This window comes from Neoarius graeffei, chromosome 6 (assembly GCF_027579695.1).
Source record: "Neoarius graeffei isolate fNeoGra1 chromosome 6, fNeoGra1.pri, whole genome shotgun sequence".
Taxonomy (NCBI): domain Eukaryota; kingdom Metazoa; phylum Chordata; class Actinopteri; order Siluriformes; family Ariidae; genus Neoarius; species Neoarius graeffei.
Window position 1 is genome coordinate 36656924 of NC_083574.1, and position 17380 is coordinate 36674303.

The 17380-nt window shown below is 42.1% G+C and overlaps 1 protein-coding gene across 5 annotated transcripts in view; it reads right to left on the bottom strand.

Moving 5' to 3' along the window:
- Nucleotides 1–17380, bottom strand: part of frmd4a (FERM domain containing 4A) — a 288964-nt gene that overhangs the window by 217229 nt on the left and 54355 nt on the right. Inside the window, exon 1 of one of the 5 annotated variants that reach the window (XM_060923604.1) lies at nt 16036–16193. The exons of the other annotated variants lie outside the window; for them this stretch is intronic. Within the exon in view, the coding sequence (XP_060779587.1) occupies nt 16036–16161 (126 nt within the window). The 5' untranslated portion in view covers nt 16162–16193. Of the gene's footprint in view, nt 1–16035; nt 16194–17380 lie in introns of those variants that run through there. 5 annotated transcript variants of the gene reach the window in all.

The following is a 17380-nucleotide window of genomic DNA, read 5'->3' on the forward strand; positions in this document are numbered from 1 at the left end:
GTACAGCATAGCGCCACCTACTGACATGGGAAAAACCAAAAAATTTATTCTTCAAAAATCTATATCTCATCTTCTGTTTACTCAATTGTCATCAAACTTCATACACAAACTCTTCATAGCTCACCTGACATGTCCGCCAAATTTTGTGCACTTTCGCCCCTGGGGGTGCGGGTTATGGCAGAAATGATATTGCAGCTTCTGATTTGTCAAACTTGGCAAGCAAACTCTTTACAAGACCCTTTTTGGGGAGCTTGCCATGGTCGACATCGCACGAAATTTGGCTCCTTTTTCTTAGACTCCCACCGGTACTGAGAACCAGAAGCCCAGATCCAGGCGGGCCTCAGGGCCTCTATAGCGCCCCCTAACTCATTGTGATTTTGGCCTCCCGCATTAAGGTGCCTGGTTGCCATGTAGTTTGTAGTAGTGGCATGCCATTTGGTACGCATATGTATCTCACTAAGCCGGACAAAAATGTATTGCCAATGCATTAGCCACGCCCAACAGGAAGTAAGGTAATTTCACTTTTGTGCGAAATGCATGGCCACGAAAACGGCGCAACTCCTCCTAGACCGTTCATAGGAATGTCACCAAAATTGATACACATCATCTACAGACATGGCTGACAAAAGTTCCTAAATACGTTTCACGTAGAATAAACCGTTCAGAAGTTATACGTCAATCAATTTTCAATGCAAAATTTTACATGCTTAAAAATTCATAACATATCTTCAAATTGCTCAAAACTGCTCATACTTCACACGCAAATCACTCATTGGGCATCTGACATGTTACCCAATTTCTGTGATATTTCGCCACTGGGGGCGCTATTTTTGGGCAAAAAATCCAATCTTTCCTCAAATTTGGTCAAACTTCACGGCCACCCTCTTGCTACCTCCCATGTCATGTACACCTCATTTTGGGAATTTTCGTCCATGGGGGGCGCTGTTTTTGGCCAACGCAATTGCTCCAAAACAGGTTTTTGGTAAATAATTCCATAATGCTTCTCCTTCACACCACTACCTTGTGATAGTACTTTGCTGTTGTAGACACTTATTTTTCCAACTCATTATCGCTCATGTGCAGCATAGCGCCACCTACTGACATGGGAGAAACCAAAAAATTTATTCTTCAAAAATCAATATCTCATCTTCTATTTTCTCAATCTTGATCAAACTTGATACGCACACTCTTAACAGGTCACCTGACATATGTGCCAAATTTTGTGAACTTTTGCCACTGGGGGCGCTGTTTTCAGGCAACAATTTATATCTCGGCTTCTGATTGGTCAAACTTGATCAAACTTTACAAAACAACTCTTCATAGGTCCCTTGACATGTATACCAAATTTGGTGAACTTTCACCACTGGGGGCGCTCATTGCGCTGTAGCAGTTGCAGGAGAGGTGTTTACAATCATGAGGCACCAGGAGTATGTTGTTTTGGTTGCCTTAAACACACATGACTTGTGGACCACTGGGGGCGCTCATTGCACTGTAGCAGTTGCAGGAGAGGTGTTTACAATCATGAGGCACCAGGAGTATGTTGTTTTGGTTGCCTTAAACACACATGACTTGTGGGGAATGGGTAGGCAGTCGGGAGCAAGTGTTGTAGCATAGCACCACCTACTGACATGGGAGAAACCAAAAAATTTATTCTTCAAAAATCAATATCTCATCTTCTATTTTCTCAATCTTGATCAAACTTGATACGCACACTCTTAACAGGTCACCTGACATATGTGCCAAATTTTGTGAACTTTTGCCACTGGGGGCGCTGTTTTCAGGCAACAATTTATATCTCGGCTTCTGATTGGTCAAACTTGATCAAACTTTACAAAACAACTCTTCATAGGTCCCTTGACATGTGTACCAAATTTGGTGAACTTTCACCACTGGGGGCGCTCATTGCGCTGTAGCAGTTGCAGGAGAGGTGTTTACAATCATGAGGCACCAGGAGTATGTTGTTTTGGTTGCCTTAAACACACATGACTTGTGGACCACTGGGGGCGCTCATTGCACTGTAGCAGTTGCAGGAGAGGTGTTTACAATCATGAGGCACCAGGAGTATGTTGTTTTGGTTGCCTTAAACACACATGACTTGTGGGGAATGGGTAGGCAGTCGGGAGCAAGTGTTGTAGCATAGCGCCACCTACTGACATGGGAGAAACCAAAAAATTTATTCTTCAAAAATCAATATCTCATCTTCTATTTTCCCAATCTTGATCAAACTTGATACGCACACTCTGTACAGGTCACCTGACATATGTGCCAAATTTTGTGAACTTTTGCCACTGGGGGCGCTGTTTTCAGGCAACAATTTATATCTCGGCTTCTGATTGGTCAAACTTGATCAAACTTGACAAAACAACTCTTCATAGGTCCCTTGACATGTATACCAAATTTGGTGAACTTTCACCACTGGGGGCGCTCATTGCGCTGTAGCAGTTGCAGGAGAGGTGTTTACAATCATGAGGCACCAGGAGTATGTTGTTTTGGTTGCCTTAAACACACATGACTTGTGGACCACTGGGGGCGCTCATTGCACTGTAGCAGTTGTAGGAGAGGTGTTTACAATCATGAGGCACCAGGAGTATGTTGTTTTGGTTGCCTTAAACACACATGACTTGTGGGGAATGGGTAGGCAGTCGGGAGCAAGTGTTGTAGCGTTACATACAGACTAATAGATGTCTAACAGAAGACAATCCTATGTAGCTATAGCTTGGTGACTGATGAGGTAAATACATTAATTTGGTTGGGAAGCCATGGCATAAAATGTTCTGTCCATGACAACATCTCAGCGCACCGTGTACTCTGTGTCCAATTCTGTGCTTTGTCACCATTGTGGGAGTAATGTCTCTTGCCAAAGAAGCTGTGGAAGGTATTTCGCGGGGACGCATGCCCCCGCCCCCCTTGGCCGCTGGCGCGAGGGCCCGTCGAGGCCGCTTGTGGCTTTAATTATTCTTCCGTCTTCTTCTTCTTCTTCTTCTTTATTTTTCTCCACTGTTGGGCCATTTTCGGGGCACTTGCCATGGGCGAAAACGCACGAAATTTGGCGCCAGTTCCGAGAATTGCCACCGCTACTCAGAACCAAAAGCCCAAACTTGGCCGGGGCTCAGGGCCTCTATAGCGCCCCCTAAGTCGTTGTGATTTTGGTCTCCTGCATTAAGGTGCCTGGTTGCCATGTAGTTTGTAGTAGTGGCATGCCATTTGGTACGCATATGTATCTCACTAAGCCGGACAAAAATGTAATGCCAATGCATTAGCCACGCCCAACAGGAAGTGAGGTAATTTCACTTTTGTGCGAAATGCATGGCCACGAAGACGGCGCAACTCCTCCTAGACCGTTCATAGGAATGTCACCAAAATTGATACACATCATCTACAGACATGGCTGACAAAAGTTACTAAATACGTTTCACGTAGCATAAACCGTTCAGAAGTTATACGTCAATCAATTTTCGATGCAAAATTTTACATGCTTAAAAATTCATAACAAATCTTCTAGTTGCTCAATACTGCTCATACTTCACACGCACATCACTCATTGGGCTTCTGACATGTTACCCAATTTCTGTGATATTTCGCCACTGGGGGCGCTATTTTTGGGCAAAAAATCCAATCTTTCCTCAAATTTGGTCAAACTTCACGGCCACCCTCTTACTACCTCCCATGTCATGTATACCACATTTTGGGAATTTTCGTCCATGGGGGGCGCTCTTTTTGGCCGACGCAATTGCTCCAAAACGGGTTTTTGGTAAATTATTCCATAATGCTTTCCCTTCACACCACTACCTTGTGATAGTACGTTGCTGTTGTAGACACTTATTTTTCCAACTCATAATCGCTCATGTACAGCATAGCGCCACCTACTGACATGGGAAAAACGAAAAAATTTATTCTTCAAAAATCTATATCTCATCTTCTATTTACTCAATTGTCATCAAACTTCATAGGCAAACTCTTCATAGCTCGCCTGACACATACGCCAAATTTTGTGCACTTTCGCCCCTGGGGGTGCTGGTTATGGCAAAAATGATATTGCAGCTTCTGATTTGTCAAACTTGGCAAGCAAAATCTTTACAAGACCCTTTTTGGGGCGCTTGCCATGGTCGACAACGCACGAAATTTGGCTCCTTTTTCTTAGACTGCCACCGCTACTGAGAACCAGAAGCCCAGATCCAGGCGGGCCTCAGGGCCTCTTTAGCGCCCCCTAAGTCGTTGTGATTTTGGCCTCCCGTATAAAGGTGCCTGGTTGCCATGTAGTTTGTAGTAGTGGCATGCCATTTGGTACGCATATGTATCTCACTAAGCCGGACAAAAATGTAATGCCAATGCATTAGCCACGCCCAACAGGAAGTGAGGTAATTTCACTTTTGTGCGAAATGCATGGCCACGAAGACGGCGCAACTCCTCCTAGGCCGTTCATAGGAATGTCACCAAAATTGATAGACATCATCTACAGCCATGGCTGACAAAAGTTCCTAAATACGTTTCACGTAGGATAAGCCGTTCAGAAGTTATACGTCAATCAATTTTCAATGCAAAATTTTACATGCTTAAAAGTTCATAACAAATCTTCTAATTGCTCAAAACTGCTCATACTTCACACCCAAATCACTCATTGGGCTTCTGACATGCTACCCAAATTCTGTGATATTTCGCCACTGGGGGCGCTATTTTTGGGCAAAAAATCCAATCTTTCCTCAAATTTGGTCAAACTTCACGGCCACCCTCTTACTACCTCCCATGTCATGCATACCACATTTTGGGAATTTTCGTCCATGGGGGGCGCTGTTTTTGGTCGACGCAATTGCTCCAAAACGGGTTTTTGGTAAATAATTCCATAATGCTTTTCCTTCACACCACTACCTTGTGATCGTACGTTGCTGTTGTAGACACTTATTTTTCCAACTCATAATCGCTCATGTACAGCATAGCGCCACCTACTGACATGGGAAAAACCAAAACATTTTTTCTTCAAAAATCAATATCTCATCTTCTATTTACTCAATCTTGATCAAACTTGATACGCACACTCTTAACAGGTCACCTGACATATCTCCCAAATTTTGTAAACTTTTGCCACTGGGGGCGCTGTTTTCAGGCAACATTTTATATCTCGGCTTCTGATTGGTCAAACTTGATCAAACTTGACACAACAACTCTTCATAGGTCCCTTGACATGTATACCAACTTTGGTGAACTTTCACCACTGGGGGCGCTCATTGCGCTGTATCAGTTGCAGGAGAGGTGTTTACAATCATGAGGCACCAGGTGTATGTTGTTTTGGTTGCCTTAAACACACATGACTTGTGGGGAATGGGTAGGCAGTCGGGAGCAAGTGTTGTAGCGTTACATACAGACTAATAGATGTCTAACAGAAGACAATCCTAGGTAGCTATAGCTTGGTGACTGATGCGGTAAATACATTAATTTGGTTGGGAAACCATGGCATAAAATTTTCTGTCCATGACAACATCTCAGCGCACCGTGTACTCTGTGTCCGATTCTGTGCTTTGTCGCCATTGTGGGAGTAATGTCTCTTGCCGAAGAAGCTGTGGAAGGTATTTCGCGGGGACGCATGCCCCCGCCCCCCTTGGCCGCTGGCGCGAGGGCCCGTCGAGGCCGCTTGCGGCTTTAATTATTGTTGTTGTTGCTGCTGCTGCTGCTTCTTCCACGTTGTTTTTGCTTCGATATTCGCGCCAAGGTTTATGCAAATGTAGCGACATAATGACATATACAGCGACGTAACTGATGTATACAGTGACGTAATGACGTGGCTTCCTTTAGCACCACGAGCTATGGAAAAGCAAACTGGTTCTCAGCTGGTTCGCAAGTTGAACGAGTTGTGAACCAGCACCAGCACTGGCTCCGAACCAGCCCTGGAACTGATTTGGTGGAAAAGGGGTAATTGTTGTTGTTATTGTTGCTGTTGCTTCTTCTTCTCCGTGTTGTTGTTGCTTCGATGTTCGCGCCAAGGTTTATGCAAACGCAGCGACGTAACTGATGTATACAGCGACCTAACTGACGTATACAGCGACGTAATGACGTGGCTCCCCTAAGCACCGCGAGCTATGGAAAAGCAAACTGGTTCTCAGCTGGCTCGCAAGTTGAACGAGTTGTGAACCAGCACCAGCACTGGCCCCGAACCAGCCCTGGAACTGATTTGGTGGAAAAGGGGTATCAGTGAGAAGGGAGCTGTGGTGTTTTGACCAAAGTATGTCACTGACGTTTCATTAAGACCTCAGGGAACTGTGTCAACTTGTGGAAAAGGGGTATAATACGTCACCTTTAAAGGGGATGTCCTGAAATCTTTATGAATTAAAGAATGACACGCCATATCTTATTCATTTATAGTTATGTTTTTCTTCTCTCATTTTTTCTTTTCATGCACTCGATAAGATAAAAGTGCAACTTGTTATGGAACCAAGAACCTGAAAAGCACATAACCCTCAGTCCTTGTGACTTTCTTGACCTCTGACACCGGATGCTCCTTCCAAAAATGCTAAAAACAACAAAAAACAAAAACAACTTTTTAACTTTTTTTTTTGTGGAGCATAAACTTGTGTAGGTTGTTACTATAGGAATGAGTGTATTAATATCAACATGCAATTTTCCTTGCAATCAGAACTAATGTCAGAGCTCCTGTTGTAGAAAACTAGGGGTGCAGGGGTTTGAACTCATAACCTTCCAACCAGCAGTTTAAAACTTTAAGCAATGAACCACCACATTACATTCATTCTTTATTCATCCCTCCAATCCGAAACAATTCAGCAGATCATCCTGACTGTCAACACATCCATCTTAAATCAGGTGAGGTGAGGTGAGGTGAGGTGAGGTACGTGATGTACAGGTGTTTGCACGGAAGCTGGACCACAGAATATAAAGTTCTGAGTGACAGAATAATCACTAAAGCTTTCTGTTTTTGTTTCTTTCACTTTTACACACACAGATCTGCAATTAGTAGCTTAGGATGGAACAAAAACATCTCGATGGCTGTGTATTAAGGAGTTCTGGGAAAGCATGAGAAGGATTTTAGTGAACCTGACCAGAGAGAAACAGGAAAAGAGAGAAAGAGTCGCTGTGTGATAGAAGGAAAAGAAAGGAGGAGGCGAAGGAAAGGGGGCTTTCACACAAGGAGTACCTGCTGGGTCAAATTCTGCTGCCAGCGTGTGTGTGTGTGTGTGTGTGTGTTTCTGAAAGAGAGAGATATTAAGCGCTGTTCATAAAGAAAACAGAAGACACTGGTGTGATCTCCTGAAGACTTATACAGCAGTCATTAAAGCCAAACAAAACCCAAAAATAATTGCTGTTTGCTGATCACGGCAAGTCTCCTGATGTGCCCCTGCATGTTTAAATTAAAAATAAAACTATCATAATAATTAATCTATTTTAAAAGTTATGATATTTGCTAAAAAATAGGCTTACCTGGATGCAACCATCTGCACTGAAACCGGATATCCGCTTGTGACGTAACCGGATCACTAGTCCACCATTTATCTTTGTTACACAGAGCCATCAAATAAAGGCTTCTAATTCTAAAAAAAAAAAAAATCCCCAGGTGCCACTGTTCTCTCTCTCTTTCTCTCTCTCTCTGTTCACAGTATCAGGTAGAGTTAATGCAGAGAAAAAACTTCACTGTGCTGTAATGTATATGTGACAAGTAAAAGCTTTTAATTCTAAACATCTAATCAGAAGTTTTCTGTAACCATGTGATTTTGTGATTTTTACTGGCAACAAAATCCGCAAATCAACAGACTTCACTTTTATGAAGTTTAAAATCTCACTCGGCCAGATAATGCACACGCAGTACTGACACAGATACTAGCAAACAGTCGTTGTCGTCATAGCAATGCGATTCTTGCAATCTAAAAGATCGTTTTTCTCAGTGAATAAAAACAAACAAAAGTATGGCACATAAAAATACAATTTCACTTTTTGAAGAAAAAAAAAAAAACACTGCGAGTAGCCGGTTATGGAGTTTACAGGCAGCAAACAGTCTTCTGGCTGGGTGTATGTGTGTTCACTGCTTGTGTGTGTGTGTGTTCGTTCATTCGTTTGTTCACTTCTTCAGTGATCAGGCTTATTTTTACACCCAAATGCTTGACACTCAGCCATTTTAAGGGTTGTTTACAACAATTTAGAAGTGATGTATCCACTAGATCTCAGCCTCGGAAGTCATGTAGCGTGTAAGTGACGTCAATCTTGGATTTTCTCCCATAATTTGCACTCGGAGCATGATATTTGAACCTCTGAGAGAAGATGTCAGCGCCCACGGACAATTTATTTTAAAAGAAAAACAATCTGTACATAGTATACAGGTACAAATATGAACAAGTGAACACTCGAATATGTCTTGTATGGATATTATCTGTCAGCATCTCATCTCATCTCATTATCTGTAGCCGCTTTATCCTGTTCTACAGGGTCGCAGGCAAGCTGGAGCCTATCCCAGCTGACTACGGGCGAAAGGCGGGGTACACCCTGGACAAGATCTGTCAGCATAAAGGAGTTTATTTTTTGGGGTTTTGTTTGGCTTCAAGGCTGTCTCACTATTCAGATTACTTCTCTCTCTCTCTCTCTCTCTCTCACACACACACACACACAGGCACCTCGCACCTCTTTGAGGGTCAAAGTTCATTTTGGCTTGTAAAAGGTTGAGAGGGTGTGTGTATGGGAGAACTTCCTTTCATTGTATACTCCTTTCCTCACACAGTGCATTCTCTACCGCTTAAAGGCTAATAAGACGATGAAAAGACAATACCACAGCCCTCCCTCTGTGTGTGTGTGTGTTGTTTAGACCAAAGGGATCGTCTTTGGATGTTTTCTTAATACATATTTTAGCATGAATTTGCTATTTGCCCTCGCTATCTCCTCTGAATGCTAGCCAACGTTAAACAGCACAATGCTAACACCAGTCTAACAAGTTAACACAACATTCCCACAGGAGCAATATGTCACATGTAAAACCTCCAATATTAAAATCTGACAAAAGATAACAAAAGATGAGTATGTTTTAGTGTTTCAGGAATATGCTAGCTGTAAACATAGTGAGGCATTAGCATGACTAGCAAAGCTGTTATGGCCCTTTTCCACTACCCTTTTTCAGATCACTTCAGCCCGACACGACTCGCGTTTCGACTACCTTAGAGCAGCACGACTCGGCTCGCTTCAGCCCTGCTTAGCACCCAAAACTCGCATGGTTTTGGAGTGGGGCTGAAGCGAGCCAAACCGAGCCGAGTAGGGCTGGGGGCGTGAGCAGACACTCCCCTGTGCACTGATTGGTGAGGAGGAGTGTCCTCACACGCCCACACACGCCCCATGAGCACGCTGGGATCTGTAAACACCGCAAACCCGGAAGAAGAAGAATTACGAATTACGAGAATTTCTGAAGCCTTATGCGCCTCGCCTCATCTATACGCTCTTGCCAGTATCTGTTGGCGTTGTCGGTGACAACAAGCCACAGCACCAAGACCAGCAACACTAACGACTCCATGTTTATTGTTTACTATCCGGGTCGTGAGACTACCGCTTAAAAGCTCACTGATGTCACTGTTTGCGCCGCCTAACGACATCACGTGACGTCCACCCACTTTCGCTAACTCCACCCAATGTGTCCACCCACTTCCAGCCAGCACGGTTCAGCGCGGTTGTAGTCGAAATGCAACTCCAACAGCCCCGCTCAGCTCGACTCAGCCCAACTCAGCACAGCACGGCTCAGCCCAACTCAGCCGCGTTGGTAGTGGAAAAGCGGCATTAGCTAACTTTTAACTAACTATTGTTTCTAGGAGCAAATTGCTTGCATTGTCACTTTTAAAATCAATGAGTTTTTGTTTAGTTAAACTATCTAATGTCCATTTAGCAGACTAGCACTGACATGCACTATATTTCATAATCTATCAAGTGATGTAACTTGTTGTCTGGCTGGCAGTTAGCAGGGGTGGACAGTAACGCAGTACATTTACTTGAGTCCTGTACTTAAGCACACTTTTTGAGTATCTGTACTTTACTGTACTAATTATTTTTGGAAACTTATGACTTTAACTTCACTACATTTGAAAGGCGAATATCGTACTTTTTTCTCCATTACATTTCTATCAGGGTCCTCATTACTCGTTACTATGACGCAGCTTTAAAAGTGGATTTTTTTCCCTTTCTTTTCTAAAACGTGATTGGTTCTTACGCAGGTGACACTGAGACAGTCTATCAGTAATCACTAGGGTCACGTCACGTCCATAGACTGCATAAAATCAAGTTCAATGACTTCTCAGCAGCGTTATTTGAACATGATCAGTTGATGGCAGAATGGAAGGAGGCGGTTCTTCTGGAGAACGCACACACACACACACACCCATGGCCCATGAACCCATGTTTCAGTTTTCTGAAAGGATTAAAGATTCGTTTCGTTTTAAATGTTTGCTTTGTTTGCCAAAAACGAACCACATCACGGCTGACAAAAACTTGCCGTCCAACCTGCAGAAGCATATTGAGGGATATAAGTTTTATTGCAAGAGAAAGCTTGCAACGAAGTTGTCTGTGCTTTAAGAGCTAGCGATAACGTTGCAATAACTATGCAGTCTGGTTAGTCAAATGACTTTCTATGGATTTGCCCACCAAGTTGCCCTCGCCTTGTCCACGGCTAACGTTAACACATAGCTAGTTAACTTGGTCACTGTTAGCATGTAAAAACGGAGTTACGCTAACATGAATAACGTTAACTTATCTGAAGTCTCATCTCATCTCATTATCTCTAGCCGCTTTATCCTGTTCTACAGGGTCACAGGCAAGCTGGAGCCTATCCCAGCTGACTACAGGCGAGAGGCGGGGTACACCCTGGACAAGTCGCCAGGTCATCACAGGGCTGACACATAGACACAGACAACCATTCACACTCACAGTCAATTTAGAGTCACCAGTTAACCTAACCGTCTTTGGACTGTGGGGGAAACCGGAGCACCCGGAGGAAACCCATGCAGACACGGGGAGAACATGCAAACTCCGCACAGAAAGGCCCTCGCCGGCCACGGATCTCGAACCCGGACCTTCTTGCTGTGAGGTGACAGTGCTAACCACTACACCACCGTGCCGCCCTTATCTGAAGTCCTTTCAGAAATATGTTTTAGCATAATCTTGCCAGGCAGCACGGTGGTGTAGTGGTTAGCGCTGTCGCCTCACAGCAAGAAGGTCCGGGTTCAAGCCCCGTGGCCAGCGAGGGCCTTTCTGTGTGGAGTTTGCATGTTCTCCCCGTGTCCGTGTGGGTTTCCTCCGGGTGCTCCGGTTTCCCCCACAGTCCAAAGACATGCAGGTTAGGTTAACTGGTGACTCTAAATTGACCGTAGGTGTGAATGTGAGTGTGAATGGTTGTCTGTGTCTATGTGTCAGCCCTGTGATGACCTGGCAACTTGTCCAGGGTGTACCCCGCCTTTCGCCCGTAGTCAGCTGGGATAGGCTCCAGCTTGCCTGCGACCCTGTAGAACAGGATAAAGCGGCTAGAGATGATGAGATGAGATAATCTTGCCAAATAAACAGAATGTAGAAATCTTTCTTTTCTAGTAGCGTTAGCTATCCACTATAATTTCGAGTTTGAAAAGAGTTTGCTAGCATGTCAGGTGGAGCTTCACTGACTAGCTACAGTAGCTTAACGTTAAACCACTATGATGGCACAGCATGCGTTCATTTTGTGAATTCACTTTTCTGTCTTTGGTAACAGCGTTAGGTTTTGTAAGCGTTGTGGCAATAATACAATGATGTGTTGACAGAAAATATACTTTTAATACTTAAGTATTTTTAAAAGCAAGTAATTCAGTACTTTAACTTACATAAATAATTGACTGGACAACTTTCATTTGTATTGGAGTAACATTTGACCAATGGGATCTGTACTTTGACTTAAATAATGAAGTTGGGTACTTTGTCCACCTCTGGCAGTTAGAGAGAAACAACTTGAGGATGTTACTAGCTGTTAATTAAAAAAAAAAACACCTGAACTTGCCAGGCAACTTCTGAGGTAAACTAATATCTTTATGAATTATGGAATGAGCATCAATGTAGTTCAGCTTTTATACTGTAGGGGCTGTTTCACAGTCAGGGTATACTTTTTGAGTCCACAGTGGTCCAAAAAGCAAACCTTTTTTTGATTTTTGTGTTTCTCCACTGCCAAAAATTACCTTCTGAGATGGAAATGAACTGTGCAGAATTTCAGAGCTACAGGTCGTATACTGGTCATGTTACTTGTGGTGAGAAGACAGCAGCATATAGTGTATATCTAAACTTGTCCACCTTTCTTATTGTCCACAAGAGTAAGGGATACAAAGTGAAAAGCTGTTGAAATGTATGTGATTTTAAGTACACATTTTCAAGTACTGTGCATTGTGTGCATGGTCGTGACTGTAATAACCACTGAAGTGGTGACGATCCTTGGTATTCTGCTTCAAAAGAGACAAATATTTTCTTCAAAAATCATTCACATCCTCATCATATGGTGAGTGATTTCTGGAGAGGACATTTCTGACAGACAAAGGATTCTGTCGGAGGAACTTAGTTTACAAAAAAAAAAAGTAACTTCCACTTAAATATGTCTCTATTGTGAATGAAAGTAGGCTTGACAGCGCGGCGCTGCTCTGATGAACCTCCCATATGCTTATATGGGAGAACAGCATGCTTTCATTTGGCCTTTAAAGACATTTGAAAGTGTTTAATCTACATAAAACTAGTGTCGATTCAAGAATAAATAATATATTTACAGAATATATTGTTGATTTTGTGTGGTATTGTGACAAGCTTTTTCTTTAAGCGTTTTCTTTTTTTTAACATTGTGTTATGCAATACCTCAAACTCACAAGTGCCGCCATCTTGGGTTTTTTAGTGATATTTGTCACCGGTCCATGTGTTTTGTTGTTGCTTCCAGCTCGCTCAGTGTTGGTTCAATCAGCTTGAAACTCATTATTCACACCTAGTAGTTGAATCTCTCATGTTGACTTGTTTTTTCCAATAAAATTGGCTGAACACTTTGCTGTCTCGTGCCCACAAAAGATCCGCTCACTGAGGAAATTTTTGTATTCTTCCTAAAAATCTACGATTTTCTGAATTTTTTTTTCATGGAGAAAAAATGAGAAGGTGTAAAAGATCAGTAATACTATTGTGAAGAGAAGTAACAAAAGTTTGACCCTCTTATATACAGCGCATTCGAGCACCGCTATCATTAGTCATGCTTGGTGTCCACAATTTAAAATGAACATACCCGCTAAATTCTGGCTTTTATGTTTAAACACAAAGGATGGACCAATTTCACTGATGTGATCTACAAGAAGAAGCCTTTATCTGTAATTCTTACCCTGATACTCAAAATTCGAAATCTCTTTACTTTTGGCTTTTTGGTCTATTAATTTCTGATTGAGGTTTTTCTCATGAATGGAAAATGAAACCAGTGGAAAATGGTTGTTGGTTTTTGACCGGGGCAATAGACCGAAATGGAAATTTTATGAAACACTGGATTTTCAGATGTTCATAACTTTTTTTTAAAAAGACATATTTACAAAATTAAACAAGTTTTAAATTCAAATCTTCACACTCTTTAATTTGATACATTACACAACACTATGACAACTACTTTAAAAAAAATGGCCTGTTATTGCTTAGAAAGTCCTGTGTATGTCCCAAAGTAAAATCTAGTTAGTGCGAAAAAAAGCAATTCTGAATGTAACCAGGAAAATCTAAGTGTAATAATGAAAGTAGAATGAAATGAAATAACCACAAGGCCAAAACTGAGCTGCATTTGACTCTTATAAACATATTTATAAGAACTTATAAGAGACATTAGTGCTGTAGGTAGAGATGGTGTGTCCCTGTAAAATAAGGTAGAAGAAACTCCAGTGTGTATATACTGGACCTAGTTGCAGGAGTTTGTTGGTGTTATTCAAAGAGACAACCATGATTGTGAAACAGCCTGTATATTATAGTAGAACTAACTAGATTTAGCGACGTGTATTTGAAGTCCAAGAAGCTGGCAAAGGAACCTTGACATAATTATCATCTTTACTCACCTCACTACATACATTTTACTGTTATTTCACTGGAGTTACAATATTATATATATATATATATATATATATATATATATATATATATATATATATATATATATATATACTGTATATGTTATTTACCAGCTGGGAGGTCCGTATCGTGAAATACCGTGACTGAGGTCTTGAAAGTACTGAGCGAGGCCCTCTGGGCCGAGGTCAGTATTCAAGGCCGAGGTCACGGTATTTCACCATACGGACCGACCTTAAAATACTTTGCCAGCTTATTTTTTCTTTACCAAATTCAAACAGAAAACGAGAGCGCCCGAAAGGGAAAACAAAGCTGAGCCAAGCCGCCATTTTGAATCCTCATTCACGGCTGTAATGCAAATGGCTTCCTCCTCAGTATACAAGTGCACTTCCATGGCAGAAAAAAACTACATTTTGCCACCTATGTAGTCCCCTATTTATACAAATAGGAGTCATTCAGGATTCAGCCATGTTTTTGCTCAGCGTTAGCAACAGTTACAGGTTTTTAGCTTTCTCCTGAAATGTTTTCTTTTATTTCTTCTTCCTCAGGGTATTAAAACCCGCTTTCGCTGTGAAGACTGTCGTTATCGCTATCCATGCTGTAAAATTAATGCTATTCTCCTGAGAAATGCAAAAATAAATGTTGACAAAAATTGCTACTATGTTGTTTATTGTTGTTGTTGTTGTTGTTGTGAACGAGCGAGTCACCAGAGGGGTCTGTAACCAGGGTCCGTATCATAGGATACGGACCCGCTCGCCAGCTAATCAGAGCTCAGGATTTGATGGAAACCGGACCGCAAAAAAAATAATTAACAGTTATTCCACGAAATCGAGTCATACATGAGCTGATAGCTGACGAGGCGTGTAGCAACGAGTTATCTATAAGCCATGTACGACGAGATTGAGTGGAATAACTGTTTTATTCTATCCACGTTCACTGAATTTTGAGAAACAGAGCATTTTTATTTTTATTTCTTGCAAATTCGATGAATAAAATCTTTATACAAAACGTCCGACAAAATCATTTCCGCTTAGAATGTAAACAAACCGGTGAAATGAGAGTAGCAATTTGTGCAAAATGCTATAATAATAATAATAATAATAATAATTCTTGAAAAATGTAAAAAAAATACATTCTTATCATGAAATACTTTTATTTCGTATTTTGTTGCTTTTTGTTTTTTGGGGGGGTTTTGTTTTTGAGTAGACTTTTTATTTCATCCTCAGTTGGTTGAGCAACATGCTCCACCATTTTGTTTTTCTCTACTCAAGGTATATGAGCTGATAGCCTAGTAGTAGAGTAGCCAATCAGAGCGTGTGAGTGCTCATATCCAGTGAACGTGGAAAGAAAAATACGCTTTATGCTAAGTATCTGAGGATGTTATGCTTGGATGCAATAAAGACTTGGCATGTTTACACACACGATATGATAAGTTTACCTATTTCCATTCCATTAAGATGCTAATATCTGTTCTCTGTCATTTTATTACTTGTTCAGGTCGATTCTGAATTCATGAATTCTGGGATTGTTTTGTCTGGACTGCTCCTCTTACACCGTGAGAAGGTAGAGGAGGAGCACAGGCTGAATACTGATTTCTCTCTCTCTCTCTCTCTCTCTCTCTCAGCACTGATCTGCGCTAGTTGGAGCTGAAGACTCCTGTGGAGATCCATAGAAACCACCATAGCAACGCTAAAGCTGTTTAAAGCTCACAGAACATCCTGAGGATGCCCTGAATTCAAACTATTATAGGTTTCAGTACAACATAATAACAACAACAGCCCAAAGCTGTATTCATTTCCCACATGAAAGAGCTTTAGCTTACAGCTGGCTGCCAGTCTCATTTGTGTAATAATTATAACGGTGTATCTTAATGACTGCACACAGCACATACAGAATAAAACGGGAAAAAACATCTTTCATCGTTATTTTGGTGCTCTATAGACGCTCAACTCTGCATACTTACACACCCACACATGAAGCTCATACCTGATAGACAGCATTATACAGTAGGTGTGTGTGTCTCAGTCTCCTGAGAGCGGCTGAAGTCAGATCCCAGAACACACTCTGCCCCCCGCACACACTCTCCTCTAGACTTAAAAGTACAGCCTCCATAGCTGAGAAACACACACACACAGGTGTGGAGGAGGACAGGTAATCCCTCTTCACTGCAGGTGTGTGAGCAGGTAGGGGTCCTCAGGCACCGCTTTCTTTTCCTTTAATGTCCTTCATCACTCCTTTTCTCCTCTAAGTGCCCCACGGGAGAATGAAGAAACCTCTACTGTGCAACACTGTTGAGATTCCTACCAGACTCTCTCTCTCTCTCTCTCTCTCTCTCTCTCTCTCTCTCTCTCTCTTCTCTCTCTCTGTCCAAGAGCAAGCCTTAATTCCCACAGGAATGGCTCATGGTTGACCCAACACAAACATTCCCACATAGAACATACAAACTCTCTGTCTCTCACCCCTTTAGCCACCCCACCTCCCCTTTTCACCCTCTGATGGTTTGTTTTAAAGCGACAGTCCTTAGCCCTCACCAACCCAGAGACCAGGAGCACATCAGGACAGCAGGGCGTGACTAGTCCGTCCTGTCCTACTTGGGTTTGATTCAGCTTACACTCTGTGGCCTTGCCACTGATGAGATCTTTGATATGAGCGTCTCTGTTTTCCGAATGCAGGTCAGCCTGGCTGCTTCTTTTCCATGAATTTTTACAACGTCATGACGTCATGCTTATTTGTGAATGGGGTCATGACGTCAATAATGTTCCCAGTGTACTTTAAAGTACAGAATCAGTTTATATTAAACCCTAATTACACACACACACACACACACACACTATCTAAGTGTAACTCTAAACCCTCCTTATTGTGTTTCAAGTATCCACTGGAGTCATTGCTTCGTATATGTTCACCATGTTTTACTAATGACATGACCAAGCTACATACAGTACGTTCAAAACCTGTGTTTGTATTACTCACCAAGACCCTGTAGCTTTAGCAGTCACCCTCCAGTTACAGTATCTTTATCAGAGAGTACATGTCAGGACATTTACAGTACAATGTGTTCAAACACTGTACACATCAGACAGTCATAGCAACTCATTTACAATGGAAATTTGACACGGATACTTTATTTGCCATCTGAAAACAGCAGTAACACAAAATCAGCCAACAGCCAATGTCACATAAACAGAAGGAGATACATAGTGACCATGGAACCAATATGCCAAACAAGACCGTCAATGATGGTGTACGTAACTCACTCCTGCCCCATCTAGTCCAGAAGGAACGATCTAAAGTGGCCCACCTTGTGCAATAAATGTTGCAAGCTATATTC